The sequence below is a fragment of the Podarcis vaucheri genome, assembly GCF_965113315.1.
Source record: "Podarcis vaucheri genome assembly, chromosome: 12".
In the NCBI taxonomy this organism is placed as follows: domain Eukaryota; kingdom Metazoa; phylum Chordata; class Lepidosauria; order Squamata; family Lacertidae; genus Podarcis; species Podarcis vaucheri.
Genome location: NC_138750.1, coordinates 8,219,339 through 8,245,988, shown reverse-complemented (window position 1 = coordinate 8,245,988; position 26,650 = coordinate 8,219,339). Strand labels below are relative to the sequence as shown.

General features: G+C 45.8%; 1 protein-coding gene across 3 annotated transcripts in view; it reads right to left on the bottom strand.

Annotated features, from left to right (window-relative positions):
* The window catches only part of ELMO1 (engulfment and cell motility 1), a 334,285-nt gene that overhangs the window by 218,949 nt on the left and 88,686 nt on the right, over positions 1 to 26,650 (bottom strand). For all 3 annotated transcript variants that reach the window (XM_082192827.1, XM_082192825.1, XM_082192826.1), the window contains exons 5-6: positions 15,120 to 15,170; positions 4,777 to 4,946 (exon numbers count right to left, since the gene is read on the bottom strand). In XM_082192827.1, the coding sequence (XP_082048953.1) occupies positions 4,777 to 4,946; positions 15,120 to 15,170 (221 nt within the window). The remainder of the gene's footprint in view (positions 1 to 4,776; positions 4,947 to 15,119; positions 15,171 to 26,650) is intronic.

The window sequence follows — 26,650 nt, the reverse complement described above, 5'->3', positions numbered from 1 at the left end:
CAGCTCTCAAGTCCCTCACAAACACATTTAAAACTCTGCAATTCACCACCCTCCAGTTAGCACACTATGGGTCCAGCTCAGGGCCAGATTTAGGTTTGATGAGGCCCTAAACTGCTGACGGTAATGGGGCCCTTGATATGTCCAGCTGTCCTTTGTCAACAACAAATTGCCGCTGTTTTTGTGTTGAATATATGCTATATGGGAATTTGCAACCAGTCCATGCAGAATGTAGGTACCCTATATATAGAAATGAGCAAACCAGTGATATTTTAGGAAGCAGGCTAACAGCTGAGGCCCATTACTTACACCATGGGAGCCTACACAACACAAAACATTGTTGCTGTATGTAGGTTTTATTTTATTTGTATTTTATCTTATATTTTGGAAATGTACATTGTTTTCTTTTCTTTCTTTCTTTCTTTTTTTTTGGGGGGGGGGGGCGCAAGAGAGTGGGGCCCTAAGCATAGCTGTCAACCTTCAGATTTGAAAGTAAGGGATCAGCAGCCTCACCTGTCCCGGGGACAGTCTATGGGATATCTAACAATCCGGGATAGCAGCGGGAAGCGGCACTGGAATAAGGGAATTTCCCGCAAAAAAAAAGGAAGGTTGACAGCTATGGCCCTAAGCTATAGCTTGTTTAGCTTTATACGTAACTCTGGCACTGGCCAGCTCCTGCCACTCCTAAGAACTCTGCCTGCGGCAGCAAAGAATTGCTTTCCATGGCCACCTGACTTCTTGTGCTTCACAATATTTGCACCAAATCCCACGGCAATGTGTAACCACTACAAATCACTATAACAAAATGTGGCAGTGTACAAGTGTGTGAATAAGGTGAATGCTTGCATGGTACAATTTTGATAAAACAGCCTTGTATTTAAGCACTAGCCTGGTAACCACAGGAACAGGAAACACTAGTAAAACCTTCTTCAGGCAAGGAACTTTCGTGAGCTTATTTACAGAACTTGAGCACTAGTTATGAAGGTTCGTCATACCAACCACTGAAATAAGCAGGCTGTACAGAACAGACACACAATTTGTATAAGCAATAACGTTGAGTGTACAACTATTTTGCTTTATTCAAGCCATATATTAATACAGTAGGGAGTTTTTAAATGCCCATCTCCTCAAGATGGAATCTAGGGACACAATCCTCTACTAAGACCTTCAGGATAGGCCCTATGGCAACTAATGGGAATTGTGCAATATACTGGTTGTGAAGGAAAAGTTTTTAGCCAGCTATATCCTGAATCAGAGCACCTGAGGGGTAAATTTCAAACACAATATAAAGTGCTGGGTCAAAAGCATCACATATGTGAACAGGAGTTTGTTTGTTTTACTTGAAGGGAGGTGGCCCTTTGCAGAATCTGCAAAAAAAATACAGTATAAGAATCCTTGGCATTTGAGGCACAACCTTTTGCAGGTAATGGTGCCCCTTTCAACCTTACTTATCTGTGGCAGAAATTACAGGATTGTGCAATGAAAACAATTTAACCCTTGGTTGCTCTTCAAATTTTCGCTCTAGCTAAAATACAGGTATCCAAATCTGTGATTTTAATACATTTCTCCTGTTACATTAAGTTGGAAGGGGAAGGAATCAGTGCTCTAATTTGATGGTTCTGCCTGGAACTTCCTAAACATAACTTATAGGGAAACAAAGCGAATTCAAATGATCTTGCTTGTCAGCAAAGTTGCTGTGAGGTTAACCAGACTGGGCATGACTTGATTCTGCATGATGTTATTTCTGAAGGCTGAAGTCACAATATTTGCCTTTTGGGGGTTACATGAACAATAATGCGCTGAACAATGATGTTCTAAAATTAGTGGGCCAGAAGGATCCCAATAATTCAGAGTGGTCTGTGAGAAAACGGAATGCCTTTTAAAAGACTCTGTAACTCAAGAGTACAAATGAGCCACAGACTTTTGTTCATATTAATTTTAACAGAAGAAGAAAATCTGAAACAGAATGGCAATATAATGTTATAGAATAATAGTGAAAAGGATACTTGCTTAGACATTTGCCTACCACAATATGCTCACTGTTTGTCCTCGAAGGGACTCTGGATTACACTGCTGGCTCTCTACCAAAAGGACAGCAGCTCCTTTTGGAATTCCTCAAGCCACAAAGGCTTAATACTTGCTGAATGTGCACCCTTCCTATCTGCCAGGAGCCACTTCCAGCTGAGACAAATTTTGCCAGCTCTGACGAGACCAACTCCTTTGTGGCTTATTTGGCAAAGCCTCTGGTTATAGATAAGGAAGGCCCATTGCTTTCAAGTTCAGTTAGGATGTCTTAGGGGGAAACAGAGAATGATTGTCTGTGGCTCAGGGCTCGGCTGGACCTGTTTTGTAAGGAAGAACCTAAATCTGCCCCCAGGGAAACTCCCAGCTCAATCTGCAGAAACAGAGAACACCGTGACAATATGCAGTGGCTGCAAGATTGCCATTTCCCAAAACTTGGAATGTTCTGGCAAGTTTTGAATTGGAAGAGGGCCGCAGGGGGTCAGGCAGTGGCAGACAGGGAAAGGGGGGTGCAGAAACCGGGGCCTGCATGAAAGAAAAGGGTATCACATAAAACACAATAAAAAAATTCCTTCCAGTAGCACCTTAAAGACCAACTAAGTTAGTTCTTGGTATGAGCTTTCGTGTGCATGCACACTTCTTCAGATACACTGAAACAGAAGTTGCCAGATCCTTCTATATAGTGAGAAGGTGGGGAGGGGTATTACTCAGAAGGGTGGTGGGAATGGGAGATTGGCAGATAGCTGAGATGAGCCTGTTGACGACTCTTAACAACTGTAATAGGTCTTACAGGAAAAGGCAAGGGGTGAGAAGGTGAAAAATGGCTTAGTCATGTATAAAAACATAAAACACAATAATGATGGCTCCATATACAGTACACACACAAAGAGAGAGAGAAAGACTCCTGTTATTTAGCCTTGCAACCACTGCAGCAATGTCCTTAGCAGAATTAAAACATGCTGCAGGGAAAAGAATTATTTATCTGCAAAACTCTTGGTGCAAGTCACTTCATTCAAGCTCATGAACAATTTCCTTCAAACACATGAAGAAGAGACACACGCATCTCTGAATTAAAGGTGCAGCACACTTCTTCTTTGTCTGCTACCAAGGCTACTGTGACCTACATAAGCGGGGAGGGGAATTCTCGTAATAGCAGGAAGAAGGTAGGTCTGTAACTCCACACTTATGGAAGAGCTGCTGAGAACCTGTAGCCCTACCACCACCACCACCATGTTGGACCACAACTCCCATCACCCCTGACCACTGGCCATACTGGCTGGGACTGCTGAATGCTGGGGTCCAACAACATCTGGGGGAGCACCGTTTCCCATCCCTAAAGGCAGGAAGCTGCAAATCAGCTAGTCCCTGTGAACATCTCCAGATCTGTGCTGGCCCTCCTAGAAGGGAGTCTGCTCCCTTCCATGGGATTCCAACACAAGTGGGATGGGTCTCACATGCACATTTATTGCAGCAACTAAATTTACCCTTAATGGCTGCTCAGCAACACATGCTTTGTGTATGTTAAGGCATGTGCATGCGCATGCGCAAACGCACACAAACACACATCCCCACGAATTACTGCTACTGGCATGGGTCTTACCATTTGCACTGGGCACATGGAAACCACAGTGAGACTTTCACATCAAATTGGATGGAGCATAAAGGAGATAGCAGGTGCATATAATGACTCTGGAAGAGAAACTCTCCTTCCTTCCTCTTACAACAAGCGACTGAAGCTGACAGTACTCAGTTGAAATCAATGTCAAAAATGCATTTTAAAACCTGTATTTTCAACGGTGATGAACCACACATTCAGATTTTGTTAAGACACTCTGGAATGCTACGCTAGTTATATAGCCACAGCTTTTGAATTTGATGCAATATTAAATATGGGCTTTCATTCTCACAAAGTGGGTATCCCTCCCACACAAAAAAACAAAAATCTGGCTCATCAAAAAGACGGAGGTTTAACAATATGTACACAAAGGAGTCTACACATTTCCTCTCTCAGTGATATGGTGCTCTGACCTTCCTTGCTTCCAATCAGACTCCTCCAGGGCAGGTAATTCTGCTGCATCTCTAAATCAGACTGACTGAGATACTTAACTGCTCCAAAGAAAAGTGGAATTATCTGCTTTAAGTAGAGGTTCCTCACTGAACCACTGCCCAGCTCACAACACTGTGTTTGCTTTGTTCAGTCAGGATCCACATTATGATGCGTAAATCATGCAAGCAGCACACAGGGCTGGAGCTTACCAGAAGGCACATCATCCCTAGTCCTACATCTTGTAAAAGCAAAGCTTTTGGGTGCAAGACTGCATTGTGGCTCCAGCTGTAATTCAGGCAAGAAGCATGGTTTAGCTACTGGAAGTTTGTAGAAACACAGAATTGTGCCTGCATACTTCCCACCCCCGCCACCCAACCATACATTTTTACTATAAAGCTTGCAGGATTTCTGAGGGTTTTCTAACATTCCCCAAACTGCCTATACTTTTAAAACATCATGTGGTAACTATTTAAGAACGACTATCAGGTGATGAATGGATCTCAGGACTTCTAGTGGCCGATAACACATACAAACATTCCTCCATCTACTTCTCCTTAACTCGCCTCTCATGAAATACTCATTCCTTTCCAAGGAACAAAAGCAGAAATGGTGGCTTCTAACATGACTTACTTTTAAATGAACAACAAATACAATTTTACTAGCTTATCCAAGCAACAAATAAGAAAATGTGCATATTTTAAAATACTCACTCAGTGCCACTTTCCACCATCTGCGTCAGGAGCGAAATGCCGTCTAGATTGATAAATTCTTGGGCAAAGGTTATATCGCGTGAATAACTAGCTAGGTCTTTCAGTGCTTCCAACTTGGCATCCATGCTAGAAGACTGGATTCTCTCATGGAGCTGAAGGGCGGTTTGGGCCTCACCAAAGACAGAACATTGAATAAATGGGGGGAGGGGAGAGAGAGGGGGGAAGACAGACCTTAATTTCAAGTGTTACTAATAAATGAAGACACCTGAAGAAAAAATACTAGTTAAGTTTAAATACTATCACATTTTCACCTTCACTCCCTTTTCCTTTCCACCCTCCTTCCTTTTTTCAACTCTCTCTTGCATGCAGATCACTCCCATTTCCAGGCTTCATCCTGTTTCCTATTTGGTGGTCGGTTGATGAAAATTTATGTTCTCAATTGCTACACTGAATCTGAAGACGGCGTCGTACCAAGAGTGAAATGCATTGTGCGAAGGTACTATGGGAAATTTGGGGGCTCTGCGTCCTTTTTCACATGGGGCTGCTAAGGAATGGAAAAAGGAGAGGTTTGAGTGCAGCGAGAAGGGAGGAACGCCGGAAGGAAAAGGAAGGGGCTATTTTAAACAACAGCAGAGTAATGTAGAGGTCAAGAAACGCTGATGGTTTTTTGTTTAAAAAATAGTTTTAACAAAGGAGAAATAAGAGAGATGTGTACACACAAAAGCTAACACCAAAAAGCGAACACAACGTGGCCTTTCCAAACTCCCTTCCCCCTGTATTCAAACCTTATTAAAAATTGCCACTCTCCCCCACTCAGTGTCACTCCCTACTTACTCTTCTAAAGTCATTACCATTGTTTAAAATCATCACTTTCCCCCGCAGTGTACCCAGATTCTTGCTTTATTCAAATCTCTGCTGTTGTTTAAAATGACCACTTTCCCCCTCTAAGTACATAGGCGCCGACTCCATGGGGCTTGAGGGGGCTTGAGCCCCCTCAAAAAAAATTTTGGGGGGGCTCAGCCCCCCCAATAATCTCGGGCGCCCTTGCCGCCGTCCCCCGCCTCCTCCCCACCTGCTCCCTCCCCAGCCAGCCAGCCAGCCGCGCGCCCTAGCTGGAGAGCCCCGGCCGTCCCCCGCGAGAACAGGGGAATCCCCGGGGGCGGGGGCTTCTGCCTCTAGCCCCAGGTTTCCCGCATATCAGCTGTTCCGGAGCTGATTAATAGGCAGCAGCACGCTCTCCCCTATTCGCTCACGAGGGGGCGGCGCCACTTTATTTGCATATTCATGAGCTTATTTGCATATTCATGAGCTTATTTACATTTCACGAGCTTTCCCGGGCCCCCCCAATATTTTTTATAAGTCCGCGTCCCTGTCTAAGTATCTGTCCATCCCTGCTTCACTCAAACTTCTGTCCTTGTTTTAAACTTTCCCCTCTTGTTTTCACTCCCTTGTCTGCAGCCTCATTCACTCTTCCTTCCCTACCCTGCCCTGACTTCACGCAAATAAAGGATGAGGCACCACATATCCTCCAAGGAGGACCATGTGGTGACATTCTTACGTTTTATTACATAGAGAGAGAAGTACACAAAGGCACAGGCAGGAGAGTTGGGGATGTTATGACAAACTGAGACCAGAAGGTCCATCAATGCAAGGGAGAGGTGTGGCACATTACTCTGCTGAGTTCAGCGTAAACAAGGTCCACTGAAAAGGATGTACAATTCAATCGGAGTGGGTGTGATCGCTATGAACTGGCAAAGCAAAAATAGCAATGCGCACAAACACTTAACAATGGAAAATTATTTTCTAGCTGAGCTCTTCCTCCCAACCTGTGCTGAGCAGAAGTCAGATAGTGTCGGATCTGCAAATGAATTCCAGCTCAGCAACTTCGCAGTGGCATCTCTTTTTAAGCCTTTTTGTTATAAACTAGTGAGCTGCCTAAGTCCACGCAGTGGAGAATGAGAGAGGGAAGGTAACAATCTATTTCCTATTTATCCAAGAACAAAGTTCTGCTTTAGGGGGAAAAAATCCTATGTGGGCACAGAAGCCTTTTTTTACAGCAGTTAATAATAACATTAATTTAAATGCCACTACGCATTAGAAGGACGCGGGTGGCGCTGTGGGTTAAAGCCTCAGCGCCTAGGGCTTGCCGATCGAAAGGTCGGCGGTTCGAATCCCCGCGGCGGGGTGCGCTCCCGTCGTTCGGTCCCAGCGCCTGCCAACCTAGCAGTTCGAAAGCACCCCCGGGTGCAAGTAGATAAATAGGGACCGCTTACCAGCGGGAAGGTAAACGGCGTTCCGTGTGCTGCGCTGGCTCGCCAGATGCAGCTTTGTCACGCTGGCCACGTGACCCGGAAGTGTCTTCGGACAGCGCTGGCCCCCGGCCAATAGATGTGAGATGGGCGCACAAACCCCAGAGTCTGTCAAGACTGGCCCGTTCGGGCAGGGGTACCTTTACCTTTACGCATTAGAAACAACAGCCCTGTTTTCCTGCATGGGCACTTCTTGATAAAAATGCTTCTTCTTTTGCCTCATTAACTACCTTAAAGCTAATACTGTGGAATGAATGGCTTGGATTCTAACTAAGCTTCCACTGCGGGGATGTTCACTGAACAGAGTCCTGCTCATGGGGAAAGTACCTTTTGCCAATTCCCCCCCCCCCCCGCAAACCTTTGTGCCCCCTGGGACTGTCAAGGGGAGTGCAGGGGGAAGGGAGCTATCTGCAATAATTGGCTCTCCCTCCTCCCCTGCTAGAAGGAGCCTGCACTGGATCTCAGATCCAGCCATCGCCCACCTTACAAAGCAGTTGTAAGGGATGCTGAGACAATGTGTGCAAAGCACTTTGAGCACTTAGTAAAAAGCACCAAATGAATAGTAACTGATGCTTTCGTATCACGCTACTATGATTCCCAGAGTATTCCTTGATTTGGAAACGCTTCAGGGTGCTGAAGTTCCTACCATCACTGTCTGTGAACTATTTGGAAGGAAGATGGCAGACTTTTCATCAGTTATTTCATGCGTCAGTCACCTACAGATTAGAATACTCTAATGAGCTCCATGTGCCTGGACTGCCCTTGAGAAGAGTTTGGAAGCTCTGACTTTCTGATGCAGCTGCAAGACTTCTGGCCAGAGTTCCACCAACTGGATCAAATTTGAAAGATCTTGTACCAGCTGCACTACTTGCCAAATCATTTCTGGTACCAATTCAAGGTGCTGCTTTTGATCTTTAAAGCCATAAAGATACCTGGGGCCAAAATACCATAAGAATCACCTTCCTCTATATAAGCCTTCCTGGAGCAGTTTCACTCATCATCATGTGAGGTCCTGATTCGGCTCCCCACACCACCAGAAATATGGCATGTAGCTTCCAGAAACAGGGCCTTTCATTTGTGGCAACCTCTGATCTAGAACACCTTCAAAGGAAAGTCCACCTTCCTCCTTCACTGCTGGGCTTTATATGGTTGGCAGAGAGTGCATTATTTCAGCCACTTTTTGTAGACTATGGTCTTTAAACGGTTTTATGCTGGAACTGCCTCTCTTTTTTAATCGTAGTATTTTAAGATGGTTGCATTTGCACTGGGCTTTTAATACTGTGTCTTGTTTAAATTTGTTTACTGTACGCCACCTTGAGTACTTTTAAAGAAGCATGGGATATACATGTAAAAAACAACAAACAAACACTGTTTTGAAATCTGAAACACTCCACAGACATCTGCAGGCAGTGGGATCACATTCACCCCTAACTTTAGTTTAGCAAGCTTCAATAAAGACAGAGCATATTTATCGTGATCACAGATTAAACAAATAGTTTCTTTTCACAAAAATACTGTTAGTTGTCTCACATGGCAACTAGCCGAGGTGACACTGCCTGCTATCACGACTGATGGATGGGGGGAAAGGCTTCTCTCAGTGTGGCGCCTTCACTGGTCCTGGCTCCTGTTGCCATAGTGCTTTATATGCGCTCATATGGAATACAGTGCCTCTGCCCCAATTCTCCCTCCCTCTCTCTCATTGTGTCATTAGAAATGACACCTACAGGACATGTGCTATGAGCAGTTTCCAAAGAACTCTCTGCAATTTCTGGTCGATAAATGCCAGGACAGCAGGGAGTACAGCTCATTAGGCCATGATAATTCTGGTTACCAAGAAGCCAGCACTACTTAAAAAAAAAAAACCTACAAGAAAATATTCATCTTATTGAAACACTTCTTTGTTGTGAGATAAGTGCAAAGGCGGGCTGATGTTTGGAATGAATTATACTATCCTGGTCAGACAGGGAGGAGGAAATGGGTAAAACATCCCTTCTCAAAAGGCCTCTAAAGGTAAAGGGACCCCTGACCATTTGGTCTAGTCACGGACGACTCTGGGGTTGCGGCGCTCATCTCGCTTTACTGGCCGAGGGAGCCGGCGTACAGCTTCCGGGTCATGTGGCCAGCATGACTAAGCCGCTTCTGGCGAACCAGATCAGCGCACGGAAACGCTGTTTACCTTCCCGCCGGAGCGGTACCTTTTTATCTACTTGTACTTTGTCGTGCTTTCGAACTGCTAGGTTGGCAGGAGCAGGGACCGAGCAATGGGAGCTCACCCAGTCGCGGGGATTCGAATCGCCAACCTTCTGATCAGCAAGTCCTAGGCTCTGTGGTTTAACCCGCAGCACCACCCCCGTCCCAGTAATGACATAGGTAAAGGGTAAAGGGACCCCTGACCATTAGGTCCAGTTGTGGCCGACTCTGGGATTGCAGCACTCATCTAGCTTTATTGGCCGAGGGAGCTGGCGTACAGCTTCCGGGTCATGTGGCTAGCATGACTAAGCCGCTTCTGGCGAACCAGAGCAGCGCCCGGATACCCGTTTACCTTCCCGCCGGAGTGGTACCTTTTTATCTACTTGCACTTTGATGTGCTTTCGAACTGCTAGGTTGGCAGGAGCAGGGACCGAGCAACGGGAGCTCACCGCGTCGCGGGGATTCGAACCGCCAACCTTCTGATCGGCAAGTCCTAGGCTCTGTGGTTTAACCCACAGCGCCATCCGCGTCCCTTCAAAAGGCCTCTATGATGCCTTAAATGTGTCTCTGATTTGGCTGGATTTTGCTGCCCTTTCTGCTGCAACACCTTAGGAGAGCAAGGCAGATGGACAAGTTTGTTAGCTTAAACAGGACAGTGAGCGAGCTTTCAGGGCCAAAGCAGCATACATCTTAGCATATTTAGACGGAGAAGTCAATTACGTACAGGATACGGCTCTGCTTGTCCATTACTCTCACACAGGGCACACAGTTTCAAGATGGAACAGGGCACTGCTTCTCAGGCCATCCACCCCGATTCCACATCATAGTGCAAACTCAGCCTGCTGTTGCACACAGCTGTCTGCAAAAGAACAGCTACCCACAAGCCGATGCTCCTGTTTAGGAGCACCAAACGACTGGGTGTCCCAGTTAGGTGAGACCCCTGAGCACGTGCAGTTTATTCATGCATCCTGGTTCCCTTCAAGACAACTGTGTGAAGGCCGGAGTAAGAGCAGCGACATAGCACTGGGAGGCAGAGTGAGCCGAGGGACCCCATTCCGGTTTGAAACTGTGAATGGCCTCCTGCAAGACTGCTCACATAAATTATTATTCCTTGTTGAATTGTCAAGTTGTTTTAAACAGTAAGCGGTGTCGTAAATGAAAATGCACACAGATAAAATCAATCAAAAGCCGAATTAAAAAGGAAGCGCAATTTTAAAATGTTCCTAAAATGCTCACCCCGGAATACAGTAGGGAGGACAAGTGGGAAAGCTCCACTAACAGGTTCCACAGGCTGGAAGCCACCACTAAAAAGGCCCCTTCTCATGTAGCTGCTCTCCTCGCCTTCCTCAGATGCAGCTCATAGATATGGGCTTGATGAAAACCTCAGAATTCAGCTGGGTTCACAAAGGGGGAGGCGGTGCTCGACATACTTGCGTCGCAAAGAGCATAAGGCTTTATAGGTCAAAATCAGCACTTTGAATTGAGCCAGGAAACTGAGCAGCAGCAGTGCAGGAATTGGTGCAATATGCTCAGAACATCTGATAATAATAATAATAATAATAATAATAATAATTTATTATTTATACCCCGCCCATCTGGCTGGGCCTCCCCAGCCACTCTGGGCGGCTTCCATAAAAACCGAAAATACAGTAAAATATCACACGTTAAAAACTTCCCTGAACAGGGCTGCCTTAAGATGTCTTCTGAATGTCAGGTAGTTGTTTATCGCTTTGACATCTGCTGGAAGGGCGTTCCACAGGGCGGGCGCCACTACCGAGAAGGCCCTCTGCCTGGTTCCCTGTAGCTTCGCTTCTCGTAATGAGGGAACCGCCAGAAGGCCCTCGGTGCTGGACCTCAGCGTCCGGGCAGAATGATGGGGGTGGAGACGCTCCTTCAGGTATACTGGACCGAGGCCGTTTAGGGCTTTAAAGGTCAGCACCAACACTTTGAATTGTGCTCGGAAACGTACTGGGAGCCAGTGTAGGTCTTTCAAGACCGGTGTTATATGGTCTCGGTGGCCACCCCCAGTCACCAGTCTAGCTGCCGCATTCTGGATTAGTTGTAGTTTCCGAGTCACCTTCAAAGGTAGCCCCACGTAGAGCGCATTGCAGTAGTCCAAGCGGGACTACTTGATCCAAATTAGAAATCTGCCCACTGAATTTTACACCAGCTGCAGTTTCTGAACTGTCTTCAGGGGCAGCCCCACATGCAATGCACTGCAGTAATCTAATCTAGAAGTCACCAGAGCATTGGCAACTGAAGGTATGTTATTCCTGGGTTATTCCTACTGAGAACTGCTCAATGCTAGAACAAATGCTACACATGCCGAAAGTCATTCCTTGACATCCTCTGGTAAGATCTCTGCACCACCTTGCCCATGCAGGTAGCAGAAGTTTCTAAACACATCCTCTCAGCCACACTGGATGAAGATATGAGCCTGCAATGAGAATATGCTAATTCATGTCTTGTTGAACCATGGTTTATTGTTTATCTCAGTGCGGCCAGTGACAGCTACTTCATGACGTAGCATCAGATGACTCACAAAAAGTTCAAGAAACAAAATAAACAAACTGAGGTAGAATTCAAAGGGAATTGTGTGGCGTACTGATTTGCTAGTTAGGAGGTTTGGACTTTTAATTCATTTAATGTTTGTTTGTTTTTTTGTTTGTTTGTTTGTTTGTTTACACCCCACCTTCTCCTCTGACGGGACTCAAGGCGGCTTACAGATAAAATAAGAACAGCTAAAAACGGAGAAAAACAAACTATCAAAAAAACCTAAACACTGATAAAATTAAAACTACACATATAAAATCTATTAAAACCATGCCAATAATTACAATAAAAACAACATGGCACTAGCCCTTTTGTTAAAAAGCAGCCAGCTTCCCAAAAACCTGTCGGAATAAGGTGGTCTTCTCCCGCCGGTAGAAGGACAAGGGAAGGAGTTCCAAAATCTGGGAGAAGCCACCAACGAAGGCTGCTCTATGTGGTTTGTTGTAGTGTTTCGCTAGTTCCCAAATGTGCCTGTAGGCTCCAAAATGTTGGCGACCCTTGCCCTAATATATCATTTAAACAAAAACTGACAAAAAATTGGGGAGAGAGTTAACATATCCATTTAAAAGGGAAAATGGTATTGCTCTAACACTGCTACAGCATGCCTCCAACATGGTCCTGTGACAGAAGCTAATGAAATACAACAGTGTTATCTCCTGTCATGTTATGCAGATAAATTAGTCACATCCTTGCTATTTATATGGGCTGCCGCCGCATGGCTGATCTCCTGTAGCCAAAAAGGCAAGGAACAATGAACAGCCTAATTCATCACACTTTACACTTAACGAACCAATGAAAAGTAATCTGCTTCACGCTGTCATTTTGTCCAAAACAACTCCATTTCACTCGCTGAGAAGCTTAAACTTTCTTAAAGCACTGGATTACTGGAAACAAGTAAGTACATTATGTGTTGAAGTGTAGTTAAGTTTTTGGCCTTTCTGCTCAGGCATTAGCAAAATTGGTTAGGGCTTATATAATAAACCTCTGCAATTAGGTTTTGCATGTCCAAAGCACTGAACAAATGTAGTCACTGAAACCTCAGTGGTAAATGTTTCCAAATAATTATTGAAAAGGAATTAACTGAAGGACAGAGTAACAGATTTGTCCAAGGTCATAAAGTAGGTTAAAATAGTATTTTTAGTGGGTCAACATCTGCTGCAGCTTTTATTTCTAAACTTCCTTTCCGTACAGTTAGAGCCAAATACCAAATGGTTGGTTTGTCAGCATAAAATATGTGGCAATTCACCAAACAAGTGGATTTGACATCTTTTAGCATGCAGAGTTATCCTACAACTAAAAAGAACCAGCTAATTTGCACTGGTACTTGTACATAAGACAAGTAACAATGTGAGGGATTCTTTCTGTGAGTTAAATGTGATGATTAAACATCATAACATCTATCAAACGTCTCTTTTAAAAAAGAGGTTTGATAGCCCTCTGTCACTGCCCTCAATTGCATGCACATCTTGTCTGCCATGGGGCAAGTTTTGAAAAAACTTGGTTTTTACTGTAGGTTTTTCAAGTTCAGCCAGGAAAAAGCCAGCTGTAATTAGCAGCCAGTGGCTAGGACCTGTGAGCCATCGACAATCCTCTATGCCCCTCATAATTTTGCAACTGTTTTAAAACTGCAAATTTCTTTTTTAAAAAAGAGAGAGAGAAAAGAAAAGTCAGACAGTCTGGACGATACATGTCAGAAGGAACAATATGATATATGGCATTTAGAAACTCTACACATATCTAATGCTAGATGGGCATATTGCAATGTTTGTGATGCTTCCTTTCTCAACACCCTTTGTAGGATGAGAGTGGGGGAAATATAATCCAAATATTGTGGGGTTTCTGTAATACCATATTCACCATGCAACTGAAGAACCCACTGAAATGGCTTCTCTTAAAAAATGCTACATTGATTTTTTTCCCATTGATTTTTTTTTTACAGCAGAAATCTTTTTGCTGTAAGCCATGGCCTTCAGCTTTAATAATTTTAATGTTGTAAAATAAATTGATTTGGGGTGAGCAATGCTGTTGAGGTAGAAGAGATACAAGGTTTTGGAGCATCGCTTTCTACTTTTCCATGCAAGGTCAACTCTTTGGAAGAGGCAAAGAAACCAGTAAGGACAAAGGCTCCACATGGAGCTCTTCACAACAAGTTTGCGATTAGAGGCAGTGACCATTTTAGGCGCGTCCAATTGACACACGATCACAGACACACGGCTCCTTTTGGACCCAGATGAGAGCAGAACATCGGTGTGGCATAATAGGGTTCACATAGGAACGTTCTGCAGAAACGTGTGAGAGTCAGAAACGGAAGCCCCAGGCAAATAAAGGCAGCTGCCTGTACAGGGGCGTCACCGGGGTATAGGGCTGAAATGTACAAATACGAAGTAGCCTGTTAAAATAAAATCTGATAAATTTATATGGGGGATGGATGGAGATAGCTTTTGAGGTATTAAAGAGGAATGAATCAGAGGAAGAACAGAAAGAGTAAAGAAAATGAGAAAATTCAGCCAGTACTTGCTGTAACCTAGGAAACCGAGTTTGCCTGCAGGTTTCTGAAAGGGGGGAGGCACTAGTATAATAAATAATTACATGAAATTTACAAATAGAGCAAATGAACCAAATGAACAAGTTGCATGTGTAATGGTGCAGACTCGCAAAACTGCAATTCTGCCAACCGTTTAAAAAGCAAGCGATAATTTTGTAATGATGTTGTCTTAAGACGTATTAGAATGAAGGCAGGGAAAAGCTCAATAGTATTATGTCAGTCAATCCCATTTATGAACATATTTTGAGGCTGCAATCTTACCTAGAAGCGAGACCCACCGAACTAAATAGGACTTTGTTCTGATTGATGTACATGACTGCAATGGGAATCTTATGCTGGTGTGATATTTCAATGAACAAGGGGACATGGTGGCTATGCTATGAATCTCACTGCCTTGCTGAGATGAGCACATAAATGAAGGAGAATGAAGAGGAATGTCATCATGCCCTAAGCACTGCTTCCAAGAGTGCTGACTGAGAATCAGAAACTCTCCACATTGCCTGATTGACATAAAAAAATCCACTTTCTACACATAAAATTTAATAATAATAATAATAATAATAAACTGTGAGATACTTTAAAAAATATGTGTAATTCCCCTCTTCTGAATTAATGGAAGTATAGGATCACCAACCTATAGGTAAGGGCCCCTTTCTATGAACATAATGTAAAATCAAATCAAAGGAATCATATAGTATTGGGGAAAACAAGAAAATCGAAGGAATGTGAACGTATCAGTAACTTACTGGTGATGTAGTTAATCGAAGTATTGCTCCATTTTTAATTTCATTACGGTTCTGGAAAAGAAAATTCCAAATGTCAGACATCCATAATTGAGGCTCTTCGAGGTGTATAAATCATGAAAGAAAAAACTGAATTTACAGCAATCGTCAGGTGCTTCCTACTGTACATGAAAATTTACGTGTACAGTGCTGTTGTGTGGAGTTACCAGCAGTGGGTTGGATCCAAAGTAAGCTGATTGCACTTGGCTCCTACAGAAATCAATGAGTAATCAATTATTTCGATGGACTAATTTCAACTTAGTTTGGATCTAAATCAGTAGCTACAAGAAAGTATACTCTCAATAAAAGACTTGCTTTACCTAAGTGTATTGGGATACCTTCCCTATGACTCTACATTTAGGGCAGAACCCCTTGATTAACAGGAGCACTTAAAGTCAAGCCCATCCCAAAAACGTTTCCAAGCTACACTGAAGGTTCAAGACTCCATGGACATGACTAACTCATACATCAAGTCTCTCCCTGTGAATCTTGTTTAGTCAACTCTGTCACAGTGGCTTCCCAACAACTGTTTGGGTTTCTAATCTGCACATGCATCAAATGGACCGGAAGATGGGGAGGAGCATGGATATCTGCCAAGAGGCAATTTAAGTCCTCCATCTTATAGAGAAGAAAACTGATTGATTTTCGGGGCGTAGGAAACCTTTTTCTGTTAATGTACTGCTTTTCTTCCGGCAGGTTAAACAACAACATTTATACAACAAAGGAAACCTTCTCCTCTTAGTAACTGTGGTGCAGCACAGAATAAAGTCGTACTATGCAGCCCACCAAAGAGAAAAGGCCAGATTATCCAACACAATCAAGGGAAAATAGCACAACATCAGGAATCAAACTAGCCAAAAGATTTTATATGCTGTACAACGTCCCCTGTTCTCTGTCTTGTTCATATGTGTGCATTTTCACTAGAAGAACACAGGTTTTTACAATGCCATTAATCCGTGCTCAAGACAGACAGGGACTGTATATTTGTGCTGCAAGGACGATTTTTATTCTGCTTATAGGCTGCACCATTCTGCCATGAACTTGGTCTTTTTTTTAAACTGTTTTATTAAATTTGCTTAGTAACGTAACATTATTATATATATTCTATAAACAAAGAATACAAAACACAATTCATTCATACCACAATGCATACCTACATAGCATTAATATATATGGTTTCTGAAAAAGGGCTTACATAACAAAATCCATTCTTTGGCATTTGTTTTCCCATCTATCCTCTGCCACTATCTGTGCAAATATTTCTGATTGTACGTATTCAAACACATAATCATTCCATTTTTCCATATTCCATTTGGCCTTTTCTTTCCATCCCAAAGCAATAACTGCCATTCCAGCTAGAATCATAATCTTGTACAACTCTTGCTTATTACTTTTTACATTGTTATTTCCCAGTATTCCCGAAAATAACAAATCCCTATTACTTTCTATGTTTATTTGAAATAATCCAGAAATTACCTTTATAATCTTTTCCCAATATTCCTTAACCAGATTACATTCCCACCATGTGTGTGAATATAGTCCTTTTTCCTGACCACAATGCCAGCATTTGAGACTAAACCCTTTCACTATATACGCCATTTGTGCCAGAGTTCTATCCCATTTTAATAAAAAAATTCTACTTAACTTGGTCTGAGGCTTTTTCTTTCTTTCCCCTTGCCATTTGTAGGGCTGGGAACATTTTTAAGCCCCAAGAACTGTGTTCCCTTCTATGCAATTTTCCAGGGTCCGGATGCCAACGTTAGGAAGGCCAGAAGCAAAGTGGGTCATGCAGTGAACATCAGTATTATCTTTCTACAGTTGCCTATTTTCCATAAACACTCATACACTTCTCTCTACCATCCCTCCAGGTAAGCAAGAGTTCCAGCCAGGCAAAAACTCTCAAGGGCCAGGTAAGAGAGGTTTGGAGGGCCACATGCTCACATCCAGCCTCCCGAGCCTGAAGTTCCTCACCCCTGCAGTAGTTAAGTAGTCAGTAGTCCAGTTAGATGAACCAGTGGTTGAACTCAGTATACAGCAACTTCCAATGGGCTTAGACAGGAACAGGGCTCCTGGTTGATGCTTTATATTCAAAAGCAGTTTGACTCCAGATTAAAAGGATACAACCTCTCCTCTGCAGATGTAATTGCACATAAAGGCTGCAATTTGTGGCATGGAATTGTTGTTTGCTGCCAGTGGACCTTTTCACGGTGCCCATGGGATGTTCTTTACCCCAAAGCAAAACGAGAGCTGCTCTCTGTGCATACAAGCCATATGCACAAAATGGCAGCGCAGGAAGCTTACCAGAGCAAAGAGGGAAACTTAAGAAAGAACTTTCCCCTCCATGTGCTGGGAAGATACGAGACTACTGTGAATATATGTGTATGTGAATATATGTGAATATATATGTATATACTGTTTATACCCTGATGGATTCTGGGTTTGCACTGGTTCTGCTTGGAAACTAGAACTAAGGGTGTTTCATTTGTTTGTTCTCTACCCGTAAGTGTACAAATAGAATTTACCAAAGACATCAGTGCTCACGCCCCTAAGAGAAAAAAGGAATGGGGAAAGTGTGTTCTGATATTCCTCTGCTTCCTGAAAAGGAAGCAAAACAAGAGGAACTTAATTTCTACCCAGTAACATGAGTTCATGTATTGCATCTCCCAGTTTTGTGGCCACTGCCAGCTACCAAGGAGCAGTCTGAGGTCTTCGTTTTCTGTAAAAGCCTAAATAAATTGCACTATGAAATGTGAAACCAAACTGATGTCATATAATCAAGGAGCTTGTAGGTCAGTTGAAACCCATCATTAAACATCTGCAGCACTGCAATGTTATTCCTCCAGTGCTCTGCTTTCCATAACTGCAATGTGCAATCTTAAAACCACTGGAACGAGCCACAGAGATCTGACACCACTGCTTTACATTCCCTCTCAGACACAAAGCACTAATGCCAATATATATACATGAAAATATGTGGACATTGAAGAGCTTTTGCTTCTTAAAACAGCCAAGAATGTTATCTCACACCGAGAGTAGGAGGGAAAGCATTGACTGATTTTCTTTTTTTGCAAAACACAAGGTAATTCCATCAAAATACAGGCCCCTTTAAGACATGGGACAATTCTCTCCTCTGACTCAGCCAAATTTAGTCACAAAAATTTGTAGTTAGCAGTCGCCTGGTTACTAGTACCAATCACAATTATTTTATACTTCATTACAGAGCATTCAAAATATGTTGCATCTGTTATCTCATTATGTTGTATCTCACATTATTTTGCATCCTTGCATCAACCCTGCAAAATAGATCTGTAATATTAAATGCAATATTGCAGATGGGAGCCTGCGGTTGGGAGATAATTGCTTGCCTACGGTCACCAAACAGGCTTAAGCTGTAAAATATGAATTGTGATTTCCTGATTCATGGCCCTAGGAGTCCTAGACTACACAACTTCTTATTAATTTATTAGTTAAAAGAATTGTAAACCACTCTTTATCAACTGGGTATCCTAGCATTTGTAGACTAGCAATTGCCCTGGTCACCTAAACAGGCAGACCTGGAAATGTAACAGCATTTCGTATACTTTATGAGAAGCAAAGAGCTTTACATGAAACAGACAAGACAATGGATAGAATTCAGATCTTCCACAGGAGGGAGATATTAGAATGTTTGAGGAAACCCCAAAGTTTGCAGAAGTACAGATTTGGGGGAGGGGGGTTGTCCCAAAAGGGTGCAAAACAGAATCCAGGGGAAGAGAACAACAGAAACCCGGGGCATGGGAATATGAAGAGGAGCGGACTGGGCCTCCTTGACTGGCTGGAATCCTGAACAGGAACACTCCATGGCACAAGATTTTCTTGCATTACAGTATTGCCCAATTGTTTGCTTGAATATATCTAGTACTGAGTGCCTATGTAAGGCTATTCTCATGTTGTTGTTGTTGTTGTTGTTGTTTAGTCGTGTCCGACTCTTTGTGACCCCATGGACCAGAGCACGCCAGACACTCCTGTCTTCCACTGCCTCCTGCAGTTTGGTCAGACTCATGTTTGTAGCTTCGAGAACATTGTCCAACCATCTCGTCCTCTGTCATCCTCTTCTCCTTGTGCCCTCAATCTTTCCCAACATCAGGGTATTTTCCAGGGAGTCTTCTCTTCTCATGAGGTGGCCAAAGTATTGGAGCCTCAGCTTCAAGATCTGTCCTTCCAGTGAACACTCAGGGCTGATTTCCTTAAGAATGGGTAGGTTTGATCTTCTTGCAGTCAATGGGACTCAAGAGTCTCCTCCAGCACCAGAATTCAAAAGACTATTCTCATAGCCAGTGGTAAAAACTGCCACGAGGCAAATTACAACCAGTAACATAACATTGGTGTAGTCAACTTTCTGCAGTTTTGTTCTGCATTTACAAGGGTAACTGTTAAGTTGTGGGTTGACATAGCAGCCGGCACAGCGATCTCTTCAAGTAGCTCTTTTATTCTGGTAAGCTGGAAATAAACTGACTGCGAACAGCTCAGCCGGCCTGTATTTATAGTCAGCCGGCTGTCAACATTGTAACCATAACAGCTCAGAGTTCCCGCCTAAAATAACGGACGCGGACCTGAGTGAAAACTATCTACAGACCTGAGTGAAAACTATATACAGTATCCCCCTGTTGGCCCAGGGTGAAACTACACTACATAACACCCCTCCCCACCGAGATAAGGCGTTAGTTACAATCGTAATGGGTTCCTTATATACAGCACTACGCGTAATGGTTCAATTAGGCACAAAAGCATATCGGTTACATTTCCCCTACTTAGACCAACAGTGATACCTGTCCAACAACATAGTCCTTTAAATAAGTTGGGCGCTTGGAAACTCTGCCAGACCGCCGGGGACTGGTAGCCAAGTCCGGAGGGCCACACAGTTCTCGCTGAGGCTGTGGTGCGACCCTAGGTGGCGTTGGAACCAACTCCCCTGGATCCGCTGCTGTGGGGGGAGCCTCCGCAAGTGGAGTGGTCTGAGTCTGTTCTGAAACGGCTTGGTTCGGCTCCACGCTGGCAGTTTGCGAGGGAGGTGTAGGTGGGGCCTCGCCATCTGTACGTGTCTCTTCCGGAGCCGCAAGCGCAGTTGGGGGCACCTCGGTAGTGTCCAAGTCCCCAACCCTGCGCCTAAGCTGGTCTATGTGCCGTCGCCACAAGCGTCCGTCTTCGAGTGCCACCTGGTATGAGCGAGGTCCAGTGACTCCCACTACTGTGGCTGGCACCCAAGGGATGTCCCCCACATAGTTCCGGGCAAAGACCTGGTTTCCTGGGACAAATGACCGTGGTGCGTTGGCACAGCCTGGGGGTTCAGCCACGGCAAAGTCTGGGTGTAGCCGGTCGAGCGGTGACCTGAGGCGGCGGCCCATAAGCAGTTCAGCAGGGCTCCTCCCTGTGGCCGCATGAGGGGTGATGTGTTGCACGAACAAGTATTCGGCGACCCGCTCATGCCAGTCTCCCCGATCCAGGCGCGCCAGTGCCTCTTTTGTCGAGCGCACCATTCTTTCTGCTTGCCCGTTGCTGGATGGATGAAAAGGTGCCGTTAGGGCATGGCGGATGCCCAGTCCCAAAAGATACCGCTCAAACGTGCCTGACATGAACTGCGGTCCGTTGTCAGAGACCAGGACATCAGGACACCCATGCGTTGCAAACAGGCCTCGCAGCACCCGGATGACAGCTTCGGTAGTGGTGGAGGGCATCAGGGCGACCTCCAGCCATTTGGAATAGGCGTCCACCACTACCATAAAGGTCCGGCCGTGAAAGGGGCCAGCCAGATCGATGTGCACCCTCGACCAGGGTGTCTTTGGCGTCTCCCAGGTGTGTCCCTTAGCTGCCGGTGGTGCAGGCCTCGACTCTTGGCACGCTTGGCAGGCGGACACCCAGGCAGTGATGGCATCGTCCATATTAGGCCACCAGACGTAACACCGAGCCAACGCCTTCATTTTGACAATTCCCGGGTGGCCAACGTGCAGAGCCTCCAGGACGCGCTGACGGAGTCCCTGGGGAATCACGACCCGGTCTCCCCACAGCAGACAGCCGCGATGAGCTGAGAGTTCATGTTGTCTGGTTGCGAAGGGCTGGAACTCCGATGCAAAAGGCCCTTGTGGCCACCCCCTCCACACCCAGTTGAGCACCCGGCTGATGGTGCGATCCTGGGCAGACGCGGAGGCCACAGTGGCAGCCGATACAGGCGCTGTCGGAAGATCCTCAATCAGAAGGAGCGATGAAGCTGGAGCCGGGTCTTCCACAAATGCTGGAAGAGGGCAACGGCTGAGGGCATCGGCATGGCCCATCGATTTCCCCGGGCGATGGATGAGCCGGTAGTGGTAGGCAGCCAGGAAAACAGTCCATCGCAGCATGCGTGGTGAGAGGACCGGTGGAGTTGGACGATCACCGGCGAGGAGGCCCAGGAGTGGCTTGTGGTCAGTGATGAGGTCAAAAGTCCTGCCATAGAGGTATTCATGGAACCTCTTCACTCCAGCCACAAGTGCCAATGCCTCCTTGTCGAGCTGGCTGTAATTCCGTTCCGTCGGAGATAGTGTCCTGGAAAAGTAGGCGAGCGGTGCTTCTCTTCCATCTGGAAAACGGTGACTAAGGACAGCACCGATGCCAAAAGGTGAGGCGTCGCAGGCAAGGACCAGCGGCCTGGATTCACTGTACTGTACCAGCACACTGTCTGAAGAAAGGAGAGCCTTGACCGCGTTGAAGGCCGCCATCTCCCGATGACCCCAGGCCCAAGGCGTCTTAGTGCTAAGGAGTCGGTGAAGAGGCTCAGCCACTGTGGCTTTGTGGGGCAGGAACATGTTATAAAAGTTCAGCAGCCCCAGGAATGCCTGCAACTCCGTTTTGTTTTTTGGGGTGGGGGCCTGCTGGATAGCGCGGATCTTGGATGTGGTTGGATGAAGGCCGGAGGCATCGATAAGATAGCCCAGGAACTCTACCTGTGAAACGGCAATCTGGCACTTCTCCCTCTTTACCTTGAGCCCGGCCTCCTGGAACCTGGTCAGCACGGCACGGAGGCGCTCGAACAGCTGCTGGTGTGAGTCTGCAGACACCAAGACGTCATCAAAATATGGTACCACGCCCGGAAGCCCTTGCAGGAGACGCTCCATAAGGCTTTGGAAGATGCCAGGAGCCACACTCACCCCGAACTGCAACCGGCGGCAACGGAATGCCCCCCGGTGGGTGACGATCGTCTGGGCCTCAGCAGTGGCATCATCGACAGGCAGTTGTTGATAGGCTTGGGCAAGGTCCAGCTTAGCGAAGACCTTACCCTCACCCAGGGAATGCAGCAGGTGGTGGACAACAGGAACCGGATAAGCGTGCTGCTGAAGTGCCTTGTTAATCGTGCACTTGTAGTCAGCGCAGATTCTCACCGACCCATCTGGCTTGACAGGCGTGACGATGGGGGTTTCCCACTTTGCGTGGTCAACCGGCTCCAAAACTCCTTGGGCGATCAGTTTGTCCAGTTGTTCGTCCACCTTAGCCTTGAGAGCAAAGGGAACCCGGCGTGGCTTTAGCTTGATGGGGGCGACTTGTGGATCAAGGCTAAAGGAGATGGGCGTACCTGTATATTGCCCCAAGGTGCCGTCAAAAACCTCGGCAAAGTCTTTGACCAGACCCTCAGTCTCTGCGTTAGAGATGCAGTTGATGCCGGTGTTTTCCAGGCCGAGGGCATCAAACCAGTCTAGCCCTAGGAGGCTTGGCCGCTGACCTTCGACCACCACCAACCGGAGCAGGCCCGAAAAATCCTTGAAGGCGATCCGGAACCGGCCAACGCCTACCACGGGAATGTCGTTTCCCTGGTAGTCTCTCAGGTGTACGCGGTGAGAGTCGAGTTGCCTTTTGGACACTCTGGGTACCAGTCTTTTGAGGGTGCTCCATGACACGATGGACAGGGCAGACCCGGTGTCGATCTCCATGTCACATGGAGCTCCTTCAATGAGCACCGTGACGTTCAGCTTGCGTCGCGTCGACGAGTCGGTTTGGCCAATTGTGGTTCCAGACGGGCAGCGGCAGTTGGTGAGAGCGAAACAACTTCCCTTGGCCGACTGGAGTGAAGACTTGGATTTGCGAGTTGATGAAGGGGGGGTGTCAGATGGAGCCGATCGGCAGACCTTAGCAATGTGGCCCCTTCTGGAACACTTCCTACAGATGGCGTCTCTGAATCGACACTTGGCACGGGAATGGTTGCCTCCGCAGCCAGCACATTCCGGTTGGCCCTTGGAGTTCTGTTGGAACTTCCTGCGCTCCCGCTTTGTCTGGTGCACATCATCGTCTTCACTGGAGGATGCCTCATCACTGCTGGCCTCTTCATGATGCACCGGAACTGGCTCCCTAGCAAGACGCGGGCTGCTGGACTTGCGGATCTCCTGAGCGGAGCGTTCAGCAGCTTCTGAGGCCACAGCCTCCTCAATGGCTTTCTGTAGCGTGAGATCTGGCTTGGCTAGGAGACGCCGTTGCAGATGGATGTCCCGGACCCCGCAGACGATTCGATCCATCAGGGCATCGTCTAAGTCTCGGAACTCACAGTGCATTGCAGCCTGTCGCAGGGCGGTGGTGTAGTTGTTGATTGACTCCCCCTCTGCCTGGTTCCGGTGGTAGAACGCATGGCAGGCAGCAATCTTGGACGGCTTTGGTGCGTAGTGGCTGCGGAGCTTCTCTTGGATCGTGTCCCATGGTGTTTCCTGGACTGCTTCAGGCGCAACCAATGCTCGGGCCGTCTCAAACACCTCAGGCCCACAGAGGCTGAGGAATAGGCCCCGCTTCCGATCCTTTGATACTGCTGTCAGCTCGTTGGCTTGGAGGTAGCAGTCGAACCGAGCGAGGTAGGAGTCCCATGATTCAGATGCTGGCGCAAACGGCGGTAGAGGCACAAGTGAAGCCATGATTCCGATGCCGGCGTGAAGGGCGATGGATGGAACACAGTGCTCCAGCCAGAACAGTCAGCTCTGAATTGGTGATTTCGCTCAGTGATTTCGCTCAGTGATTTCGCTCTGTGATTCAGCTCAGTTCAGAGGCTGGCCGCATCTGGCTGTGCTCTGATGTCCATCCATCCCATCCTCGTCGCCAGTGTTAAGTTGTGGGTTGACATAGCAGCCGGCACAGCGATCTCTTCAAGTAGCTCTTTTATTCTGGTAAGCTGGAAATAAACTGACTGCGAACAGCTCAGCCGGCCTGTATTTATAGTCAGCCGGCTGTCAACATTGTAACCATAACAGCTCAGAGTTCCCGCCTAAAATAACGGACGCGGACCTGAGTGAAAACTATCTACAGACCTGAGTGAAAACTATATACAGTATCCCCCTGTTGGCCCAGGGTGAAACTACACTACATAACAGTAACAATAAAAATGTACTGTGTCTGAGGTTCACAGCTACTCGGCTGCCAATCCTGGACCACAGAATTCTATACTTTGGGACACGCCTGTGTTTTATTGACTAGGGAGAGAAAGTCTCACTGTCACTAAATTTGGAAAGCCTTTGACCTACCTACACTACATAATAATTCGTTCCTGGGGGAAACAGAAGCAATGTCAGATATCCATGCCTTTGAGAAGTAACCAAACAGCACGTCTGCTACAAGCATCTTAGGATATTCGACTTGCATCCTGACACGTGTTCCCAATTGGGCAATGCTAACAAGCCCAAATAAACAGTCATTTTGTAGCTTAACCGATTAAGCTTTACAATCGTGGAGATTGAAAGGAAAGGAGGGTGAAAGCTGAAGAGAATGAATGGGACTTACTTTTTCCTTACGTTCTGGATTCTTTTAAAGATAAACAATTATACCAAGCAGATAAAAATTACAATAGCAATTCAACCAAAGACAATGTTGAAAGACTGCCCTCAGAGGAAGAAAACCATATGACCTCCTATTCAACCCCAAACAACTAACTATAAAGCAGTGTATAAATTCACTGCACTACATGAATTGATAAATACTATTATAATTCACCTGAACCAACTTGTGATATTTGTATTATGAAATTATTGTGGATTGTGTCTTAATACAGCAGCTAACAATAGGAGCCATGACAGACTGAAGTATGCTGTAAGTAAAAAAGAAATGCTGAAATGAACTGCAGCAAACACTGAAAGTGACTATTTATTCCTATGCTCCATCCCATTCATCAACCTGAACCTTGATTTGACCAAAGTCTCCAGCGCTTGTAAGCGTCATTTATCTTTAAGAAAAAGAGACCTTTTTAAACAGAGCGTTGGTGGACAGTAGCAGCTAACAGGAAACGAGATGTGAACGGGGAAGGACTTGATTTAGGCCTCACCTCTGTCACAAACCCCATTAGGTGAGCATAGATAATCCACTCTCAGCTTCTCTCAAATTACCTCTGGCCCATCATGCACATTAATACTAAACCATGATTTTAAGCTTGCATTCTCCCATTCCAGCACAACTACGAAGAGATGAGAAGGTCCAACGTCTGTTTTAGTTTAACCACTTTTTAGTGTTACAATCCAGCCCTAGGCTATGAAAACAAGCCAGTTTCATAATCCATAGCTTGGAGCTGCCTTGTTTCCACTAAGCATGGATAAGACCAACTGTCGTATGTCTATGTTCAGGTGTCACAAGAAAGTGTGGTTAGTCTGAAATGGAAATGGTGGAAGAGGGGAGAGAAGGTATACATGAGGCATGCAAGTCCGAAGATCGCTGCAGCTCATTCTCATCATGCTAAACCATGGTGGAGCATTACATGTGAATTCAGCCAGGGTAATATGGTTTGCACACACTAAAGCAGGGGTAACCAATATGGTGTTCTCCAGAAGTTGCTGAAGTAGAAGTTAGGGACCGCCTGAACCCTTATATCCTAGTCTGATCACTGAGATTATCTGTAGGAGCATTGCTGGTTGTCCCCAGAGCTGGTGAGGCTCATTTGACATCAACACAAATCTAAGCCATTAGAGCCACTGAGCCCTGTGGAATGCTCTTCCAATAGGGATTTAGCAGGCATCTTCCTTAAACGTTTAAAAGTTTGCTGATTTCCTCCCATTGCTGCTAGGCTTATGAAGATAATTATGATAAACATTTTCTGTAATAGTTTGTGGTCTGGCGTGTGTGTGTGTGTGTGTGTGTGTGTGTGTGTGTGTAAGTAAAACTGTTGTAAACCACTTTGACATTTTATTATAAAATTGCAGTATGCAAGTACCGCATTTTTCGCACCATAGGGCGCACCGGATCATAGGGCGCACCCAGTTTTTAGGGGGGGGGAAATCAAGAAGAAAAAAATCCCCCCCAGCCCCAAAGAGCAGCGTACAGGCTGCACACAACCTCTCCCTGCCAGAGGGGTTGCGCGCACCTATGGAAGAAGCCAAGGCAGCGAGCGGGATGGATCCCGCTCGCTGTTTTGGCTTCCCCTTTAGCCCCGTGCAGCCTCTCCCTGCCGGAGGGGTTGCGCGCGGCTATGGCACAAGCCTGCATTTGCTCCATAGGATGCACACACATTTCCCCTCAATTTTTGGAGG